We start from the raw sequence: 23,436 nt of genomic DNA, 5'->3' as shown, positions 1-23,436 counted from the left end.
AGTGGGAGATCTACGTCAGTGTTATTTAAAGCCTTTAAATAATAATAAAAATAAATAATAATAAAGGCTTTAAATAACACTGACGTGGATCTCCCACTGCAGTACACAACACACAGCACATAGGAAACATCTAACCATAAGCCATACAACCTCAAGCTGACATCTCCCATCTTCGGGATGAATTAACAAGGAGGAGCTTAACATTTTACTTCAAATGTTTTAAATTTTAAATATTTTAACATTGGCGTTTTAACTTGAGGGCAGTTTCGGATGAATGTGAGAATTGAACGTGCATTCAACAATCCTAGCAAGTGTTGTGCTTTTACACGTCGACATATTGTAGCAGTGTCCACGCAGCAAACAGAACTGTGTACATCTTAAACAACGACAGTGTTTTCATGATTGTACTATGTGCCTCTGATGATGGTTTTATTAAACCGAAACATGTAAGGCAGAAGTGATAAAGAAGTGACCTATAAATTGTTACACTCGACGGACTTTCTATTGACTTTACGATAGTGAACCTTACTTCTGCATAATAAGCACATAATTTCTTGATCAGTTGAGCGACTATCAATTTCCGAGGCCAAATCCATGCGGTCAGTAAGTCAGTTAACGTAAAATTTAAAATGTCACTTCCTGACCGAGGATTTCAGACATCCCAATAAGTTCATAACAAATGTGCAATGGGCTACTCTACCTGTCACACTGATTCATGTGTTTCAGAGAAGGGGGCCCAGTGTCCCACGAGGGTCCTTAACTCCCACGTTTCGGGTTGTATCAGCGGACTCTGCTGCTCTCTGGAGGGTACCTGTGTTGAGAAGACAGTGCCATTTGGAGCTTAGAGCACGGAACCCACTTCATATTAAAACAAACCTGTCAACACTGTAATGTGTACAAAGTTATTAAATTAATTATCGTAAATTTACTGCATTGTACTGTCTTTACACAAATATCAATTCTGTACAGGTAGTTCAGTCGGTATATCGATTGGTTACGAACTGGACGACAGAGGGGTCAGAGTTCGAGCACAAGTAGAGTTAAGAATTTTCTCTCCCCCACGTCGTCAAGACCGACTCTGGGGTCCACCTAACCTCCTATCCAATGGTTACTGGGGGCTCTTACTCAGGGGGTAAAGCGGCCGGGGCTTGAAACTGACCACTCACCTCCAACTAGTGCCGAGGTCAAGAAAATGTGGATCCACTCCCCCAAACCGCCTTCCTGGCGTAGTGCTTAATTATTTAAGTACAGGGACAACTTTACATACACAGAAACAATACAAAAGCAAAATATTGACCAAAAAATGAGGACAAGAATCAACTGCAAAAATCATCATCATCATCATCAGTAATCTGTCAAGACGACAGGTCTACAGTCTCTTTCAAAACAATTCCTCCACTTAATGCGATCTACAGATTTCTCCTTCAAATGACAGTATCCTCTTCTGTCCCCAAGGTCATCCAGCATCTTCTTACGTCTTCTTCCTCGTCTTCTTGTCACTTCTATCCGCCCATCTATCTTTCCTTCGATAGCTTCTTTTAGAAGGCAGTTTCTGCGTAAAACATGACCAATCCAATTAGCCTTCCGTTTTCTTATTTCATGTAGGATATTCCTCTGCTCACTGACTCTAATTAACACTTCTTCATTTCTCACATAATCGGTCCAACTGATCTTCTCCATTCTTCTCCAACACCACATTTCGAAACTTTCCAGATGTTTCTGATCTACTGCCCTAAGTGTCCATGTTTCAGCCCCATACAGAGCTATGCTCCAAATGTAGCATTTCACTAGTTTCTTCCTCAAATTTAAGTCCAATTTGCTGGTAAAAAGATTCTTCTTCTTGCTAAATGCAGCTTTTGCCATGGCAATCCTGGATTTAATTTCACAAGTACACCTTCCATCATCTGTTAACAAGCTACCCAAATATTTAAAACATTTCACATTCTCCACTTGTTTTTGGTCTATCTTTATTGTGACTGGGGTTGGTTGTCTCGAAATTTTCATTACTTTTGTTTTCTCCACATTCATTTCCATGCCATAGCACCTTCCAATTTCAATTAGTCTATCAATCATGCCCTGTAGCACAGTTTCTTCCTTAGCCATTAACACAAGGTCATCTGCATATTTCACAGTTTGAATAATTTGCCCTCCTACTTTGAAGTCACCGAGCCCATCCAGAGCTTCCTTGGTAAGGCATTCGCTGTACAAGTTGAACAGAATTGGTGATAAACAGCATCCTTGTCGAACTCCTCTTCCAATCTGCACACTTCCTGTCTCCCCCCTGTCCAGTCGTACTCTAACTTTCTGATCCATGTACAATTTGCTAATCAATCTTCTTTCATGCCAATCGATACCTGTTTCTTTCAGGATCTGCATTAATTTGGTCCAGTTTACCCGGTCAAATGCCTTCTGCCAGTCTATGAAGCAAACACACAGTTCTTCATCTATCTCCAAAGTTCGTTCCGCTATAATTCTCATCATCCCAATTGCATCCCTGGTTCCTTTTCCTCTTCTAAATCCAAACTGATCTTCTCCAAGTACATCCTCTATTTTCCTTTCAATTCTTCTTTTAAGTATCTTTGCTATTATCTTTGCTGTATGTGCAATAAGACTTATTGTGCGATGGTCGCTGCATTTTGTAGCTTTTGTCTTTTTCTTTAAGGCAATCATTGTAACTTCTGTAAAGTCCTTGGGCCACTCTCCACTTTCATATATGGTGTTCATTAGTTTTGTCAGTGTTTTCAAACCACCTTCTCCCAGTAACTTGAGCACATCTCCAGGTACATCATCATCTCCTGTAGCCTTTCCCTTCCTCATTTCCTTGATAGCTTTTTCCACCTCACTTTGTAAAATATATGGTCCTTTCTCGTCTGTATCTACTTCTTCTTCCGGTTCAACTTCTAAGGTTTCTGGCCGATTAGGTCGATCATATAGTTCTGAAATATAATTTTCCCAAATTTTCAGCACTTGCCTCTGATCTACTATTCTATTCCCCTGGGAGTCTTCGATGCCAACATTTTGAATCCCATGATTCTCTTTCCATCCTAGTTCTTTTGTCTTCATGTACATCAAATCATAACGGCCTGTTCTTTGAAATTCCATAATCTCATTACATATCTTCTCAAGATATTCCTTTTTGGCCCTGTCCGTGGCTCTTTTCAATTCATTCCTCAGTCTCCTGTATTTCCTCCTGCCTTCTTCATTGTTGACATTCTTCCATTTCCTTCGCTCCTCCATTTTACTCATCATCTCCTGTGTAACCCATGGTTTTCTTGCTATCTTCTCAACTTTACCTACCAAATCACTGATAGTATCTAACATGCATTCTTTTATATCGTTCCACTGCGCTTCAGCATTTCCGCTTTCACCTTCAATTGCACCGAGTTTCTCTTCTAGAGTCTCTTGCACGCTTTGTCTTTGAGCATATAACTTCTCCAAATCCCATCTGGGTCTGCGCTTTCGAAATCCTATAATTTTCTTCAACCTGGTTCGGAACTTGGCAACCAGCAAGTTGTGGTCAGAGTCAATGTCTGCCCCAGGAAGCGTCTTCACATCCTTCACACTGTTTCTGAATCGATGTTTCACAAGGATGTAGTCCAGCTGATGCCTCTTCCAATCCCCAGGTGCCTTCCATGTGTAAATTCTTCTCTTTGGCTTCTTGAACCAAGTGTTGGTAACAATCAATCCATTTCGTTCACAAAAGTCAATAAGCATTTGACCTCTGTGATTCCGTCTTCCTAGTCCATGTGATCCAACAATATTCTGATATGGTTCATCTCCAACAATGCTGTTCCAGTCTCCCAATATGATGCTGTTTGTGTCTCCTCTTCCATCTTCCTGAAGAATTTCTTCAATTGTGTCATACACTTTTTCCACTTCATCGTCTTCATACTCTGATGTTGGCATGTACACTTGTATAATCAGTATATCTACCGGTTCTGCCTTTAACTTCAGAGCAATAATTCTGTCATTACAAACAATCTTCTTAACAACACTCCTCACTGCACTTTTATGCACCACTGTTGCCACACCTCCGGAATAATACACTGTATAATCACCGCTTCTTATTTCACCTTGTCCTTTCCACCGCACTTCGCTGACACCTAGAACAGACACTTCATTCTTCTGCATTTCCGTTTTCAAATTCTCCAATTTTCCTGCTTGATTCAAGGTCCTGACATTCCATGTTCCAATCTTGTATCCATGCTGTTTCTTCTGATCTTCGCACTTTTTCGTGTTGTAACGCCTGCATGACATTTCCTCTAGAAACACTCCCCCCCCGGAGATCTGCAAAGAACAGCAGAAGAGGACAGCATTTTACTTTCTTTTATGTCAACTATGATTTACCTCAGTTTTAAACCACAAACTGAACTAAAGTAATTTAACTGGACAACAATTTACAGTGTAACATCTCGCGTGTTACGGTATATAGACGTCCCTGATGAGCGCGTGTCGTAACAACATGCTGAACGAGTTCTGGCTTTCCCATTACACCCTCCATGCATTCTTATTTGCTCCCAAGCATACTACGTGGGTTACTTCAAAAGTCATGTCAACAATTTTTCCGAAATTTCGAAAGCTACCGGAATTTCCAAATTTGCCACTGAGAGACAGCAAAGTCTGATTTCTAATAATGCCGCTAGATGATGCGGAAGTCCAAGGACAACGAAGCGAGTCCAGTGAGAAGTCAGTGTGAACATAAGCTTCGTCTAGAATGAACATTAGCCGGCTGGAACAGCGTTGTTACGTGAAAATAGCAGTGTTTCGCGGCAGAAATGCAACTGAATGTCACTCAGAGCTTGTGGAAGCCCTGGGTGACCGTGCTCTACCATACAGAACTGTTGCTGGATAGAAGTATTCCAACGTGGAGGAGAAGCAAGTGCCGACTTGTAACGTAGTGGACGCCATGTGTCCGTTTGTACTGATGTTTCTCGTGCCGTGATCGCCCAGTGCAAGGAGGAAGATAGGCGCTGGTCTCTGAACGAGTTGGAGAGACATACAGGGATTGACCAGGCAACTGTGCATAACTTACATCATGCAATTAGTAATAAACCTCCTGAACTGCTTAACAATGCCATCGTCCTTCACAACAATGCAACCGCCCACACAACAAACAGTGTCAAGAACCCTTTACGACGGTGGGGACGGGAAGTACTACACCATCCCCTATGTTCACCCGATCTTCCGCCATGCGACTATGACTTAATATCCAAATTGAAACAGCCATTGCGAGGGAAACGCTTTCGTACACGAGAGGACATTTCCAACGCAGTTCGGCCTGAGATGACAAGATTTGGAGATGGTGAAGCTGATGGTATTCACCGTCTTCCTCATCGCTGGCAGCGAGTACTCGATACACTTGGAGACTACTTTGAAGGTTGCTAGTCGTAATGTAAGAATTTAGATTTAACTCACATTGAATTTTTTTTTCTTAATCACAATTGAATTTTTCGAGGATTAAAGAATGAAAAGAAACAGTCATTCCGTAATGTGCAATTTTTCTTGCCTACTGTACCTACGCCCCTTCACATCTACCTGATCTGACTAAGCCAATCGGAGGGGTATATCATGCCCTTTCATAAGTATATTTTGAACTTTCTTCACTATAACATGTTTGCCCCCAAAAAATTAGTTGCCATGACTTTTGAAGTAACCCACGTACATGCTATGCCTATCTCATCATCCTTGACTTGGTCATTCTTGTAATTATATCCGGTAAGCAGCACAAGTTATGAAACTCCTCACTATGCGATCTTTTCCAGCCATGTATTAATTTATCCTTCTTTGGGTCTAAATATTCGCCTCAGCACTCTGTTCTTAAACACCCTCAGTCTATGTTCCTCCCTTAATGTCATGAATTATCCTGACTAATTGCGATGCTTTTCGCGGTGTTTCTTAGTCCGTTCAGCCAAATTCTGCGATGGTGCCTGAAATGAGGGCTCGAGCACTTCCTTTCACTTGCTTTACATTTCACTGTTGAATGATGAACCTGTCTTCCTCCTCCTCTTCTACTTCTACTTTTCGTACCAGGTCTTCTGGCCTGTTTCCCAACAGAATTAACCTGGACCTCTGGATCTTACAGATAGTCTGTATGACTCCTTGGACGGGTGAGAGCCCTCTCTGGATCTTACAGAGAGTCTGTAGGATTCCTTGCCCGGGTGAAAGCCATCTCTGGATCTTACAGATAGTGTGTAGGACTCCTTGGAAGGGTGATAGCCCTCTCTGGATCTTACAGCGAGTCTGTAGCACTCCTTGGACGGGTGACAGTCCCCTCTGGATTTTACAGCGAGTCTGTAGGTCTCCTTGGACGGGTGACAGCCCTCTCTGGATCTTACAGCGAGTCTGTAGCACTCCTTGGACGGGTGACAGCCCTCTCTGGATTTTACAGTGAGTCTGTAGCACTCCTTGGACGGGTGACAGCCCTATCTGGATCTTACAGTGAGTCTGTAGGACTCTTTGGACGGGTGACAGCTCTCTCTGGATCTTACAGCGAGTCTGTAGTACTCCTTGGACGGGTGACAGCCCTCTCTGAATCTTACAGCGAGTCTGTATCACTACTTGCCCGGTTGAAAGCCCTCTCTGGATCTTACAGAGGGTCGGTGGGTCTCCTTGGACGGGTGACAGCCCTGTCTGGATCTTATAGAGAATCGGTAGGACTCTTGGACGGGTGACAGCCCTGTCGCAAGGCCGCTACTATACACAGGACAACACAAACATAGAAGAAACGCAGACATACGTCCATATCTCGAGTGGGATTCGAACCAAAGGTCCCACCGTGTGAGCGATCGAAGATATTTCCCGCCTAAAGTGGCGTGGCCACTGTGATGGGCGCCCTACCTTCCGACTCTATTAAATGCTGAATTACTTGTGGGGTCATTAAATAAACCGCAGAGAAAGTGATGCGGAATTGTTTTTTTTTTTAATTAACTGCGTATTTACAATCTGCTCTCTTATTTGTGGAGCATTAAGTAAATCTGTTGGTGAATGGCATGAGTGGAGCATTCATCCTCTGATGAATCTCCTATCGGTCTTGTAGATGGATAATATTGTTTTCCGTGTCTTCAGCGGTTTCGGGGAGGTCAGTAGGCCATTGCCGTTTTAGTCTCCTTGGCACTTTTGGCGGAGTATTCAGGGCCGCTATGAGTTTGTTGCTATGTCCATCTAGTCGTGCGCTGTATAGTCTCGACAGTCTGCGGATCTCGTCACTGACGAAAGGAGTTTGGAGGTCGTTGTGAAGAGATAGGTTAGACACGTACCAGGGTGCATCTGCGACTGCTCGTAGGATTTATGACTGTATTCTCTGTATGATTTTTGTATGTGACGGTTTAGCACAGCCCCACAGCTGGATCCCGTAGGTCCATATTGGTTTAATGATGCATTTGTATAGGAGTAGTTTATTGTTCATGGATAGTTTAGATTTTTGTCCCAGGAGCCAAGACATTTCCTTTAGTTTTAGGTTTATCTGCTGTCGTTTGGTACGGGATTGAATGAAACTGTATTCTGACTGGAAGGACAAGCAGACAGTTTGTCGTGTCGCACTGCCGGGGATACCGGTATGTCTGCATTGCTATTATTGCAATAAGCCGTCTATTATAAGATTCTGAGGCTGTTACAGATGTGTGATATGACGTAGCTTCGTTTTATAAATGTGAATTTAACAAGGAAGAAGAATTCATTGTTTTGTTTTCAGAATTCGCGAATTTCATAAATCAATTAAGATGTTAAATTACCCCGGTCACTAAGAGTTCTGTCTTCTGGGATATAATTACTTTTATTTTGTTGAAAGTCAACCGTAGTTTCGGAGGAACTTGTTGTCTCCATATTCAGGGACGAAGAATAAGCCAATGAAGGAACCAGCCTGAAGCAGGTAGGAAGGAGAGCTGATAGCTAGCTATTTTTAATTAACTAAGCACATGACAGTTTTTTGTTTTGTTTTTTTGTTTTATGGCCTTGGGTGAGATTGAGTCCACTTGGTACGCCAGACACTATCTATCTATCTATCTATCTATCTATCTATCTATCTATCTATCTATCTATCTATCTATCTATCTATCTACAGACGTCGAGCAGTGCGGACGTGTTTTACCAGCGCTCCGTAAACGTCGTGTAGAAAGTGAAAGTCATCTCACAGTGTGCTACGACTTAACTAACTTTACATAGTTGTGAACGTTCTGGAAATCATACTACTACATATATTACAAATAAAATAATAAAATTAAAATAACCGTGTGCTAACATACAATAAGTGTAATACTGTGAAGCAGAAAGGCTTCCAGAACAACGATCCAACCACCGCAATGAGCGACCGGGAGGAAGAAATGGAAGATAGACGTTCCACTGGCAACAACAACAAAAACAACAATAACAACAACAACAATACCTGTACTACAACCACGGTAAGGAATATGTCGGCTGATGTGATCACTGTAAACATGAGTACCAGCAACGGTGCAAATAACGGAACTACCACTACCAAGGACCTACAGCAGATAACCTGTAATACACCACAACAGACCCCCTCCCCACCTACTCCCATCAACACAACAACCAAACACAGTGAAACCCCCACCAAATCCACAGCACACGCTAATCAATCTAACTACACCCCAAACAGAAAATTCGGAGTAATCTTTGAAGCCGTAGATGGCTTCACGATTGAACAGTACCTTAGGACAATAGCGGACAGTATTGGGGGCAGTAACATCAAATACGCCTCAGGGCTGAGTGGCGGAAGAATCTGTGTGTATCTTGCCTCAGAGTCTTACGTACAGGAAATATGTGCTAATGGCGGAATAAACATTAACGAACCATACATTCAATGCAGGCCGTACATCATGGCATCCTCAAGAGTGGTACTCAGTAATGTTCTGCCCGACATTCCTGATGACTCACTGATACCGCTACTGCATAACTTTGGGAAATCTACGTCCCGTCTCTCACAACTCTCCATCTCCACAGCCCATCCAGACCTAAACCATATAAAATCCTTCAGAAGAATGGTTTACATGATAGTACCTGACATGAAAGAATCCCATCTACAATAAATGTAGATCACGAAGGGGTAAATTTTGTGATTTACGTCACGTGTGACGACATCGCCTGCAACAACTATCATAAACCAGGCCACGTCGAAAAAAATTGCCATACAAAAGCACAGTCAAGGTTAGGCCCCATTACCTTTGCGGACCTGGCAGCAGGAAGAAGAACAACACACCGTCAACCCCCCATTCCACAATTCGCCAGCACAACACCGCCAGACGCCAGCGCGAAGAAGCAAGCAAACACCATGGAAAACACAACGATTTTCCCTGTACTTACTCCGCCGCGACAGAGACTCCAACCAACGGAAAACACAAACATATCAACAAAAATGCAGCCTAAAGATCACGTTCCCCTCACCCCGAAGCCTCAAGGTCAACAAAATCGCAAGCAGACTGGCGAACGGAAACAGCGTACGGAACACCACCAAGCGTCGAAGAGAATGGACGATGCAACACCAGAACCCTGCACCCCCTGCCCCAAACCCCAAACCTTCGAAACGAAGAAAACCAACCGAGGACACAAACAACAACAACAATATCCACAAAACACATATGAATCAATGGAAACAATAGAAGGAAAAGATTTCACTGATTTGGAGTCGATACTCTCTGACGAATCTGAAGACCTGCAAGAGCCACCCAGAAATACGACGCCAACAATGCCAAGAGACAGAACAATGATAGCTGATCACAAAGCCATCGACACGCTATGCGACAACTTAAAAGAACAAGGCAAGCACCCCATATCAATTAACACCTTTTCGCACTTCCTCAAAGCTTGCAGAAGACAGAAAGACCCCAAGGTGATAGCCAAAGAACACACCAGCAACACTGCAGGACTTGTCAGCATGCTGGAGGAGAATCTGTTTCAAACTGAAGACTACAATCTACGTAGAAGGATGAAACGCATAATTGACAGCCTGAAATAAAAAAAACAGAACACAAGAAACTACCATTGCATATCCTATTTAAATAATTAAAAAAAACATCATCATTATGGTCAAGATACTCACCCTCAACGTACGAGGCATAAAAGGATTAGAAAAGCAGAACCACCTGGCATTATGTGCCAAGCGACAACGAGCAGATATCCTCCTATTACAGGAAACAAACCTCCCATATATAATAGACCTCCCAGCACTACACCAGTATAACATAATACAAAACCCAGCAATACATGTAAGTTCCGGAACAGCCACCTCACTCCAATCGCATATAACGATACATTCACAGCAGAACCTTATACCAGGTTATCTACAGACCTGCCACATCAGCCTGCATAATACTGAATTCCAAATCCTTAACATATACACCTTAATGCCCCAAGACAAAGAAAACCACACGGAGAGACGAACGGCACTAGCCCAACTACTAAGCAGAATGATCCAAATGCACAACTTAATCGACGTATGGAGAAGCTTCCATCCAGCAAGCAATCAATACACGTACCTCGGGAATCAAACAACACACCCAAAATCCAGACTAGACAGGATATATATCTCTAAACAATGGATCCACCAAACACATTCCCCTCAAATAGGCCCCCTTTTCGCAGACCACGCAGGACTCTCCCTCAATTTAATCACACCGCAAAGAAAACAGCGTTCAACTCTCTGGAGATTTCAAAATCAACTCCTCAACGACAACACCCTCACCGACATCATAACTACCATCATAAAATATTATGCAGCCGCAGCCAAGGAAAAAGGAGATATACAACAGTTATGGGATGACATGAAACAAGAGCTCAAACTACAAACACAAAGATACGAAGAGCATCAAAGAATACAAAAGAACCAGCAATACGAAGAACTAGAACAACAAACAGAATATCTGACCAAGAAACGGACTCTAACCGAAACGGAAGAACGAGTTCTCAATACAACAGGAACGGCGCTGCAACAAAAATTTCAACGAGACGCCAAGCGCCGAATACTACAGAACTACAACCTAAACCAAAATCCCAAAAAAACACAACGACCCATTTTTCCCAATCAAACCTCCCCCCACACACCGCCCCAACTCAAAACCCTTAAAATAGAAGACATCCTTATCACGGAACATAACCGAATCCGGCAAGAAGTGCGAAATTACTACCGAGAATTCTACAACACAAAAGGAAACAACCCCAAACATAAGAGAAGACCTATTCTCCGAAATACCAACCCTAGACGAAGATGAACGGCACAAATGCGACGCCCCATTAACCTTGAATGAACTCCTAAGTGCTCTCCAAAACTCCAAACCAGGAAAATTACCCGGGCTAGATGGACTCACCTATAAATTTTATAAGCAATTCTGGAAAGAGCTAAGCCCCTTCCTCCTACAAGTGGCCAACACAAGCTTTCAAAAGGAACAACTGCCCGCATCCATGCTTAACGGAATCGTCACCCTCATTCCCAAGAAAGGAGACCTCGCACAACTGGACAATTGGAGACCCATCACCTTACTGAACACTGATTACAAGCTAATAACACGCGCACTCGCCAAACGACTGACAGCAGTGCTCCCCCATCTCATCACCTCTGATCAGAGCTACTGTATACCCAACAGAAGCATTCACACCAACCTACACCTTATCCGGGACTCCATAGACTACGTCAACCAACACGATCTCCCACTCGCAGTCATATCGCTAGATCAAGCCTCTGCGTATGACTGCGCCGAACACCCATACATATTCCACGTGCTAGAAAAGTTCGGATTCGGCAAAACCTTCATTAAAAACATACGCACAATATACCACAATGCCCAAGGGCTAGTGAAGATCAGCGATGTGCTCACAGCCCCCTTCCCATATGCCAGAGGAATTCGACAAGGAGACCCCCTCTCCGGACCACTATTCACCCTAACCATTGAACCCTTCCTACTAATGTGTAACAACAGCCTTCGGAATTGTGGACTCACAGTACCCGCCACCGACCACAGAACACTCGTCACCACTGCATATGCGGATGACGTCACTGTCTTCATCACCCAAAACGAAGGTTTTCCACGACTACTAAACACTTTCATGACCTATGGAGCCCTATCAGGTGCCACACTCAACGTACAGAAGTCAACAGGATTATTCGCAGGGAACTGGAGAACACGCACAGACAACCCTTGGGATTCCAATGGAGTACACAAGGAGGGAAGTTCCTTGGAATCTACCTTGGAAACACAGCAGCATGGCAACAGCAAAACTGGTCTGAACTGGAAACCAAAACCAGAACGGTACTTCAGCAATGGACGAAAATCTCCTCTACTACGTCCTTCCAAGACCGGAAGCGCCAGACTCACTCATGTACTCACAATACTACAACCCACCAGCGAATTCCTCAATACAATAGACAAATTAATAGTACAGTTCATATGGCAAGGACAGCATCTAAAGCACCCAAACTTCGTCTATGGTAAACTAGAAGACGGCGGAATAGGAATCCATCACCTCCCCAGCCGCACACAAAACCTAAGAATCACATTCCTAACAAAATTCATCACGAAAAATAACAGAGGGAACGCATGGCACTTCCAGGCTCATAACATCCGAGCATATGCCCCAGCAATAGAAGGAGAGGATATCCTCAAGCTAAGGCTAGAACCAGCCAAATATTCAGCAATGCCATCCTTCTACGCTAGCGCCTTGAAGGCCTGGCACACCATGAACCCCATCCAAAACCCCAACCTACAATCCTATGACAACCTAAGGAGCACCCCCATACAAGATTCCACACTCCTAACCCCGCACAACTCCGGCCACACCTTGAAATTTGAAATGACCTGGAACCGACTAAGCATCAAGTACGTAGGTGAGCTACTCAAGGACAACGGTGAATGGATACAAATAGAGGACATCAACACGGAACACTGCACCCAACCAACCATCCGCAGACTGAAAGCCAATCTGAAAACAGCAGAAACATTTTTCCGACAGCATTATCCCAACCTGCCGGCCAAAGCCACGCCCCACCAACCCCACCATACCTTCGTCGTCCGAAAATCCAGCAACCAATTAATTCCGCTCCCCATACCCAAACGCATAGTTTACAAACACCTCCTCAAGCTGAACCTAAATAGACACATTTTGGTAAACGGCGAATGCTGCTGGAATTTAGGGAAACTCAAATGGGAAGCAGTATATCACCCCCCCCCCATTCTCAGCAAAGACGGCGATATAGCCTGGAGAATACTACATAACCGAATCACCACGCCCCAGCAACTACACCGCTGGAAGAAAAAAGATACACCGAACTGTCCCTGGTGCTCTGGCACCTCAGGGACAACTGAACACATGTTTCTAGACTGCCCCCATGCTGTAGACTTCTATAACAAACTCATAAACACACTTCATATAGTGCTAGGTCCCCACACACTACAGAAGAAACACATCCTTTATGGCTACCCCTCACTCCATACAACCCCACATCAACTTGCAAACTACCTGATAGTCCTCGCCAAATCCACAATCTACAAGACATTCATAGCAGCGACAGCAAACAGCACCAAACACCAAGAAGCCAACTACCACCGCATGTTCCTAATGAGACTGCATTTCCGTCTGCAACTGGAAATGCACCACAGTATCTGGAGAAACGACGTGAAAACCTTCAAGAACTACCGGTTACACAAAAACATCCTGGGCAGAATCACAAACGGACAGATCATACTGAACAACCTCTAAACATCAACCTGCAAAAACAAACATAAGCCTCCATCTATATTTCATATTATAAGTAATATAAGCCATTGTTAATTGTTAATTGTTATTTGATATTGTTATTATTGTTATTGCCAAATAAATTACTATTAGAGAAAAATCTATCAATCTATCAATCTATCTATCTATATCTATCTATGGTTCTACAATCCTTTGTTGGACCTTGGCCACTTTTTCAGTTCCTTAAACCTAGACACAGTCAGTAGGACCCCTTTGACGGGGGATCAGCTCGTTGTAAGGCCGCTACCTATTCACAGAACAACACAAACACAGAATAAACACACACACATCCATGCCTAGAGTGGGATTCGAACCCACGTTCCCAGTGTTCGAGCGAGAGAAGACGGTTCAAGCCCCAGACCGCGCGGCCACTGCGATCGGCACGTCGGCCCCACTAATTGGCCTCTGTACCAGTCCCGGGTGGTAGATGATGATGAATGTGGAGTAGTCGGTGGAATGAGAATTGGCAAGGGAAACCGAAGTACTCGGAGAAAGCCTGCCCCAGCGCCATTTTGTCCGCCATAAATCCCACATGACGACCTTGGCTCGAACCCTGGCCGCCCCGTTGGGAAGTCGGCGACCAACCGCCTGAGCTATGGCACGGCTAAACCCATTTCACGAAGGGTATTTCATAATTATTTGCAATTCTTATTAAATTTAATTAGGGTGATCAATTCAAGGAGGATGAAACGGATAGGACATGCAAGGGAATGGAAGATACATAACAGCTTTCAGTCAGGAGACCTGACGAGAGGGGAACCACTTTGGAAAGAGGGGAGTAGATAGAAAGGCAATATGCAAACGGACTTTAATGACGCAAACTGTGCGGATGTGGACTACACGTATTCTCTGACGGACTGTTGCAGACATTGCAATGCATGTGCGGAAGTTGTGACAAGTCGCGGCCAGGAGTTTTCCAGACAACTCGGCTCCATGAAGTTAGTCGTCAAGCTTTAGAATCATGTACTGACAATGACGTTTGAGGCACTTAATCACATTAATTGTGTATTTTAATCAATTGATTCACTTAGCGGTAGGGTAGTTGGTTGAGACGCTATGCTACAAGCCGGAAGGTCGTGGGTTCAAGTCCCGATGAGGTAATTGGATTTTTCAATTGACCTAACCCTTCCAGCCGCACTATGGCACTGGGGTCTACTCAGCCTCTAACAGAAATGAGTACCATGAATCTTCCTGGGGGGTAAAGGACGGCCGGCGCGTAGGGCTGACAACCTCACCTCCATCTTTGAGCCGACTGTCTAGAAAATGTGGTAGCCTTGACATCTCACGACCCTATGGGCCTTCACGGCCTCTTACAAGGACAGCTTTACTTTTATACATATTTTTATTTAATTAAGTACGAGGTTTAAGGGAAGGAGAGAGGAAGGATAAAGTAATAAAATATTTCTACATGGTTATTCTGCAAGTCAAACCTGACCAGAAACAGCTGTTTAAGAACTCGGGCCTGTTTATCTCCAATTCCGCGTTGATCATATCACGAAACAAATGTTAGCCATCTTTAAGGTTTGCATCCTGTTGTGTCATGGTTTGTGGTATTCTCACCGTCAACAAATCAATATATATATATATATATTAATTGTTTACATTGGTTTTATATAATAACTGCTATATGTTTCGATTCATATTTAGGACCATCTTCAGGAAATTTAATTAATTACGCCTCACGTTATTCCGATATCCCAATAGGGATCCATATTAGAGTTAAACATTATTATCATATTTAATGTGATTATTATTAAAATAATAAAAAAAATAATTATAAATATTTAAAAAATATAAAAATTCTATCTTCTTTTCAATGTAAAATTCTGTGTTATCTATCGCGTACTGTAACTGGCGTTTACCATCCGGGGTTCGCTGTTTTGGTTTTCTGGAAGTAAAGTAACGTCTGTACTGGCTACAGGCTGGATGACCGAGGTGTCGGACTTCGAGTCTTGTTAGAATCAAGAATTTTCTGCTCCCTAAGTCGTCCAGACCGGCTCTGGGGCCCGCCCAGCCTTCCATCCAATGGGTACCGGGGGCTCTTTATCCGGGGGCAAAAGAGCCGGGGCGTTAATCTGAAACTCACCTGCAGGTAATGCCGAGGTCAAGAAAATGTGGACCTATACATCCACTCCCCATACGCCTTCATATCGCAGTGTTTAATTACTTTAGCATAGGGACAAAGTTACCTTTACCTTTAAAGTAACTCCTGTATTACTGTTTTTGTGCTGACGGCCAGAATGCCACAAAAAGTATTACTCACATTAATGATTCACCTGTTAGTGTTAACGCTCAGTAACACCTATCAGAATTTCCTTAAACATGGGGTTTTTCGGTGAATCACGTGGAACATAACAAATCCTGTTTATGTATTGGTATTTAAATTTAGTGCCATAATATCAGTTGAAAGACATATGCAGAGGAAAATCCTGAAATCGTACCCAATCGCTTTTCTTCTGAAGGTCATAAACCGTGTCGAACAGTGCAGTGTATGTATATATATAACTACTGATAGATGTGTATCCACCATTGCAATAGAACAAAGCGCTCTGAAATAAGAACTAATTACTAAAAGGAGGTTAAGAATGGAAGGAATCAAGGTAAGGCTCATTGATATGATACTCTTGTAGGCCTCCTTCTGATTATACGGGTACATCCGAAAGGACATTAGGAGTCAACGTAGGAAAGATATACTTGTATTTACTATTAGTATAAAGTGTCGAAATTTAACGAGAAACTCCCAGAATTACTGGGGGTTGAACTTTTGTCAATCGTCCGGTATTTTAGAAAATAGGAAATAAGACGTTTCGGAAACTGGAACTGTTTCCGTCCTCAGGTGACTCAGTTGGGCCCATTAGAAAGAACTAATCTCAATCGCTGTTCTTTATTTTTAAGAATACAAGGTGCCGGTCTAGAAAACCGAGATTAACGGCCGTGGATATCCGTTGCGCTGACCACGTGACACCCTCTATCCGAAAAAGTGGGCGCTAACTTCGCCGACAAGTGGCGGTCGCTCGGTCGGTATAGTTCGCTTGCGGACTAGAGGCCATGGAATCTGCTTGTTTTGTTCGGAGAATACTGGGTGATGGAAAAAGTCCAAAAGACCAGTAATTCTGAGTTTTGTACACCATCCTCAGAATATTTTAGAATCTCCTTAACGAAAAATTATTAAGCACAAATTTAGTAAAAAAATACCTAACACCCAATAACGAAAAATTTCTGAAAATATTGTTACTTTATTGTAAGATACTTAACTTGGCAGAATAACCATATACACTTATTTTTCACTGTTATCTAGAGGAATTTAATTCGTCGAATTTGGACGGTGTCCGCTGTCATCTTCTATTCAGTTGCTAACTACATATAACGACAGATTAATGACAGAATAACAAAGCCTAGCATTTATACAGCGCGACCATCTGAGAGCTTGCGTCAAACCGTTCAGTCGCCAAGACGTTAGAAAATTCCAGCAGATTTGATCCGGTTTTCATTTCTTTGGTTTTCGCAACAATAATTTTTACAGAGCTATGTCTTCAGCCTTGCGTCTCACCCCTTACCTGGAGGACCAGGTCCCTGTATTTATATCCCCCAGGAACAGGGTTGCCACTGGGTTCCGTTTTCGTCACTTCCTACGACTCGCAGGGCTAAGGTGGAGGTATTCGAACCTGCCTCCACATGAAAAGTCAATTTGAATCAATAAAACACTTCCAGCATGTTATAGTTCTGATAAGTAATACAGACATTCTAACTTTTTTCACTGGCTCTACAGCCCCCTTCGGCCCTGGCCTCTGAACATTCTAATACACATGAATATACCCGGATCCCAGACGCTTTCAGTAGCTCAGATCACGTGGTGTCAAATGATGATTAGTGAATATCGAAAGGGAAGGAAGTGAGGGGGGGTCTTATTTTGGGGTAGTATCCCGACAGTTGTTTAGAATGACTGAGGAAGACCATGAAAAGACTCAGTAAAAGTATCAGGTCACCGAGTCGGAATTCAGATCCGGCATCTCTATGAAGAGACACAGGGCAGCTACTTTCATAACGATGACGTCCGGCGCTGAATTTCGATGCTCTGTTTTCTTTGCAGACATTCATGTTGGTTCTCATGCTAGCCATTCTGGCGGGACTGTCTCACCACGCAAGAGCAGCCACGCAGAGTCCATGGTGCGCAGCCAGGTGCGTGGCCCCGAAATGCCACGTCACTTCGCGAGACTTCTGCAAGACTCACCCAGGCACCGTGTACGAGCCAAAAGGAGGCTTCTGTGGCTGCTGTCCCGGTTGCGTTAGATATGTCGGTAAGGCGTCTTGTTCACATGTTGGAGCCGGGAGGGCTCAGTCATCGTGCTGTCTAGGCAGGAGGGCAGAAGGGTGGGGGTACGATTCCAGGCGGTGACAGCCTTCATCAACGCGTCCGTACCGGCTGTAGGACCCCACTAGCCTCTTGTACTACAATGCATAGAGGGGGTTCTTGCCGAGTGGGTAGAGCGACCAGAGCGTGAACCTGAACACTGACCCCATCCCAGTCCCGAGGATAAGAATGAGCGGAATTAACTTCCACTCCTCTATACGCCTTTATGGTTGTGTTCTTAGTTAAGAACAGGGACGATTTTACATTTTATCTCCATAAACTCTTTCCAATGAAAGCAGCTGACTAACTTCTTGGAGCTGAGCCCTTCTTGAGAAGCCGCCAGTTGTGCAGCTGCTCATGAACTTGACAACAAATCTAAAGCTGTAAAAAGGTGAAATTGTACCTGTGCTTAATAAATTAAGCACTAAAACATGAAGACGTATGGGGAGTGGCTGCATAGATCCACATATTCTTGACTTCGGCAGTAGTTGGAGGTGAGTGGTCAGCTTCACGCCCAGGCCGCTTTACCCCTGGAGAAAAGCCGGAGGTACCCGTTTGATAGGAGGGTTGGTGGGCCTCAGAACCCGTCTGGATGTAACGGAGACGAGAAAAATCTTGTTCCTACCTGGACTCGAAGCCTGCCTTCCAGCCCGGAGCCAGCCGCCATGCCGAATGCTTTATGTGTCCATGTGTATAAATTCTGCCGTCAACATCTGTTGCGCAGTGGAGGTATCAGGCCGAGACATGTAGAGACAATAATGTGAAAATGACGAGTGAATATTAACCGACGTTGCACTGCAAAGAAGGAACGCAAGGTAAGATCTTCGAAGTGCAACAAGATGCTGCAATATTCGTGTAACAAGTAACTGAATAAGGGTGATGGAATAATTGAAATTAATCTTTGAAGAATAGGGAAAGGCAATGTCAACTGAAATGTGCTGGGTTCTAACAAAGTCTAAAGTCACGCACACAATCCGACTTCGTAATAAAACTTGTCGGCCTTTCTTTTCATTGCTGTTCCGCTGGCCATGCATCCTGCAAACCACAATGTTTCATTAAAATGACAAAAGTAATTACATGTCACATGTTTTGCACAAACCCCAGTCCAAATTTGACGAAGATTTATGTGGTATGCACAATATTTTTTTGCGCAAGCCTAAACATTACATGTGGATTTGGCATCCAAACCTGTAGGAATTCTATACGTACGTTCACTCATTTTGTGACACACTTAAGTTCGAATTTGTATTCAATTCTCCAGGAACTTATGTTCGTATCTCGCCTGGTGAATTGTTCCATTCATTTCCTTGATGAAAGCAGAAATACAGATTTAAACAGACCATAGTTGCTCCCTCTCAATGTCTCACACTTCGCTGTATGTAAATGTATCCATGGCCCTACATTCCTTGTGGGCTTCGTTCGCTTTTTCAGTTTCTTAATCCATACAAAATCGGTATGACTCCTTGGATGGGGCATCAGCCCATCGCAAGGCCGCTACATACACACACAACACAAACACAGAATAAACGCACATAGACATCTATATCTCGAATGGGATTCGAACCCACGATACCAGTGTTCGAGCGGGCCAAGACGGTTCATGCCATACACGGCGCGGCCACTGTGATCGGCCTGTACATAAATACGCATCGTTAATTTGTTTCTGCAGGTAATTAGGCATTGCTAAATATTATGTTCTCCGTGGCCTGTAGTCCGTAAGCTAACTATACCGACCGAGCGACCGCCACTTGTCGGCGAAGTTAGTGCCAACTTTAGAGGATAGAGGGTGTTGCGTGGTCAGCGCAACGGATCCCCACGGCCATTAATCTCGGTTTCCTAGACCGGAAGACCATACTGGTAGAACTGTGGAAGCACAGAAGTACAAATTATGATTTAGCAATATTCAGAAGAAACTGCAGAAAGAAGGAGGCAGTCACTAATGAATGTAGGTTAGTGTAGTCATCACAAAATTATTATGTTTTTACAAGCTAATATACTGTAATAGTCCTACCCTTTGCAAAGCATAATTAGAATGATAAAGTGAAGCAGGATGAAATGGGCAGGACATGTAGCATGTATGGGGGGAGAAGAGGAATCCATGTAGAATTTTGATGGGAAGGCCATAAAGAAAGACACCAATAGGAAGACTTATATGTAGACGGGAGGATAATAGTAAATTAATTTTAGGGTGGCACGATGGTCTGGTATGGATTGAGTTCATCAGGCTCAGGAAAGGAACCAGGGGAGAGCTGTTCTGAACACGGTACTAAACCTTCAAGAAGTTCTTGAGTGGCTCAGGGACTGTGAGGCTTCTTAAGAAAAGTTCAGCTCTAGGGAGTTAGCTCTTACATAACGTGTTTTATTACCACAGCTATGTAAAATTTATGCAGCTCTGTACAAAGCAACATTGAGTAATTTCAATCAGAATTTTTTCTAGCTGTATTATAAGAAAATATTCCGCAGGAAAAAACTTCACGATATGGAGGAAAATTTTTATACAACTGAATTGTGTGTGACTGGATTAATCATTGTTCTTGAGAACCCCATGTCCCACCAATGGAAAACGCTCTCCTCCTGCTGAGAAACACTGTCATAATCTTCTCTTTAAGTGAACATTTGAAATTACGTTCCGAATAAATTACATTTTTGTTTCAGATGTCGGCGGTTCGTGCTCTGATCCACGATTGAATGGATTTTACGTGAAATGTCGAAATTCTACGTGCAACAATGACACTAAAAAATGTGAAGCTTCTGGGTAACGTGACACGAAGAGTCAGCACTTCCTGATTTCTTAGCCGAACCTTCTTAACGTATTTTGTAAACGAACACAGAATCGTGACATAACTTACATTTGTGATACAATATCTTTATTCGCCGCGAAATTAATTGTACGTTTCACAGTCAATTTGAACAGCTCTGCAGAATAGACTTATCTGTGGATCTTTAAAACTGACTCTGAAACATTATATTTTATAGCGAATTTCTTTATACCACCACGAAAACTGATACGTCACGAAACTGGATATGTTTATCTTAATATTAAATTGTTTGATGTGTTGCTTGGGTTCAGGTTTAATATATAGGACTACACGAGTTCGTAATGACAATGTATATTAATGTTATCTTATTGTCATAATTATTATATATCGCCGTTATTGATTGAAATGTTAATATAATTATTGTCAACTTTATGGTTTTCTTTAAGGGCGAATGTATTAGCAGCACATGTTCTAAATATATGACAAACAAAATAAAGCAAATTTATTCAAAATCGCATCTCTTTCTCACTGTGAAACATAACTACACCTACAATGGTACCACCGAAGATCTTGATTCAAGCGGTAATATTTGAGATGTCACGTTCGAATCTCGGTTAGGATACTGATTATCCTGAGGTTTTTGGTATCCTATTTCTCTCCACAGAAATGTGGGGATTTTACCTCAAGTTTGGTAACTACCGCTTCCTTCCGGATCCTTTGCAATTCATCATACACTAACCATCCCGCTCTTAGTCGTTATGTGGCCTGAAACACAGAGAAAGTTCTTAAACAGTAAATAAACAAATACAGTGGTACCGGTATGAACAAATGAGATGTAAATTATTTAAATCTTTACACGGCTTCAATTTTCGCTGTTTATCGCCGAGTTCTCACTGCGGTGGCAGGGGTTTAATCCAAGGCCAGGCCATGTGGGATTTGTGGTGGACTTAGTGACACTGAGGTAGGTTTCTCCGAATACTTCAGTTTCCCTTCCAAATTCTATTCTACTAACTACTCTGTATTCATTAATCAATCTATCATCGGCGCTATGTAGTCTCAATACTGAAAGCGTCGTTAAATAACCAACTTAGACTTCCCGGATTACCTTCATATTACAAGGAAAATAAATCTTTAAATTCGTAACCACCCACTTGTCCCTATTATGAGTTTCATATTTTATATTATGACATGAAGACTCATTGCTAGGAAACATTTTGAAAAAACACGTTTCAATGGAAACGAACTCTTGGAAACCAACTCGGTATGAAACACATTTCCATGTAAACGAGTGATCAACAAACTGTTCCTAGGATACCCATAGGTTATATAAGGGCCGTTCAGATGGCAACCAAGTCAGTAGAAACTATAGAAACTATAAGCCAGTAGAAGACAGACTAGAAGAGAAGACAGAGTACAAGACAGACTAGAAGAGAAGACAGAGTACAAGACAGACTAGAAGAAAAGGCAGAGTACAAAACAGACTAGAGGAGAAGACATAGTACAAGACAGACTAGAAGAGGACAGAGTACAAGACAGACTAGAAGAAAAGGCAAAGTATAAGACAGACTAGAAGAGAAGACAGAGTACAAGACAGACTAGAAGAAAAGACAGAGTACAAGACAGACTATAGGAGAAGACAGAGTACAAGACAAACTAGAAGAGAAGACAGAGTACAAGACAGACTAGAAGATAAGACAGAGTACAAGACAGACTAGAAGTAACGGCAGAGTACAAGACTAGAAGAGAAGTCAATCGTAGTTCACAACAGAATAGAGAGAGAGAGATACATAAGAATGGAGCAAAGCATAGGCGCTCATTTATTCTGAGTTATTGTGAGTACGAGAGATTGTAATAGAGTGATCAATAAACATAATCATACAATTTAAACCCGTTATTATTAGTCACGCAGATATAAACACGTGAAAATAAATTTCCAGAAAGAAAGCTGTTATGCCCCAAATTTGAGATTAGAAAGAGGATGGTATTACCTAAAAAAGCCAGGGACTTGCGAAAAGAGTTTCGCAGCTATTACAGTAAACTGTAACACCAGGACTGGCAAGTAGGCTAAGAATGAGTGGGATCAGCATTCATACGTAAGAGCTCCAGCCAGCGCTTGTCTCACTGGGCCACTGGAATATCGTAATATTGCGGCAGACACAGCAATCAGACGCAAGGGGTCCGCCCACAACCACCCATGAGAGCCAATGAGGAGGTCATTATGAGGATTGAGGACACTGAGGGGAGAGTCACCCACCCTCTTTCGTCAAGGCTGAATCAGCAAAATAAAACCATAAATTAGGGAATTTCGGGGGACTTGAGATCATGTTCTAACAGAATATTCAGTTGTCAGCCGGAGGCGCTACTCAATATGGGTTTAACAAGCGCCGGAAGGGCCTACAGTCTTCTATGTCAAGTAAGTTTGTTTACGCATATTAGCCATGCCAATTGATAATATCGTGTTTCATAGTATTGGTGATAACTGTGTTTCAATGTGCGATCTCCAGTGTACCCAGTGAGCCCGTAGGGTAGGATACCAGGAAAATGTAGAAGCCTAGGATATTAGTCAGGCAATGAGTGACTTATATG

General features: G+C 42.9%; 2 protein-coding genes across 2 annotated transcripts in view; both read left to right on the top strand.

The window, feature by feature from the left end:
* Window positions 1-928, top strand: part of LOC111871502 — a 4,775-nt gene extending 3,847 nt beyond the window's left edge. Inside the window, exon 3 of the mRNA XM_023864663.1 lies at window positions 727-928. Within this exon, the coding sequence (XP_023720431.1) occupies window positions 727-845 (119 nt within the window). The 3' untranslated portion in view covers window positions 846-928. The remainder of the gene's footprint in view (window positions 1-726) is intronic.
* A 15,309-nt stretch (window positions 929-16,237) lies between these two features.
* On the top strand, window positions 16,238-21,367 carry LOC111871497. Its single transcript, XM_023864657.2, has 3 exons — window positions 16,238-16,340; window positions 17,831-18,038; window positions 20,747-21,367. Exons 1-3 carry the CDS (start codon window positions 16,326-16,328, stop codon window positions 20,848-20,850), a joined length of 327 nt encoding a protein of 108 aa, XP_023720425.1. The 5' UTR covers window positions 16,238-16,325; the 3' UTR covers window positions 20,851-21,367.
* Window positions 21,368-23,436: the final 2,069 nt, after the last annotated feature.

The sequence above is a fragment of the Cryptotermes secundus genome, unplaced genomic scaffold (assembly GCF_002891405.2).
Source record: "Cryptotermes secundus unplaced genomic scaffold, Csec_1.0 scaffold585, whole genome shotgun sequence".
NCBI classification, from domain to species: domain Eukaryota; kingdom Metazoa; phylum Arthropoda; class Insecta; order Blattodea; family Kalotermitidae; genus Cryptotermes; species Cryptotermes secundus.
This window is presented reverse-complemented; position numbering and strand designations above follow the sequence as displayed.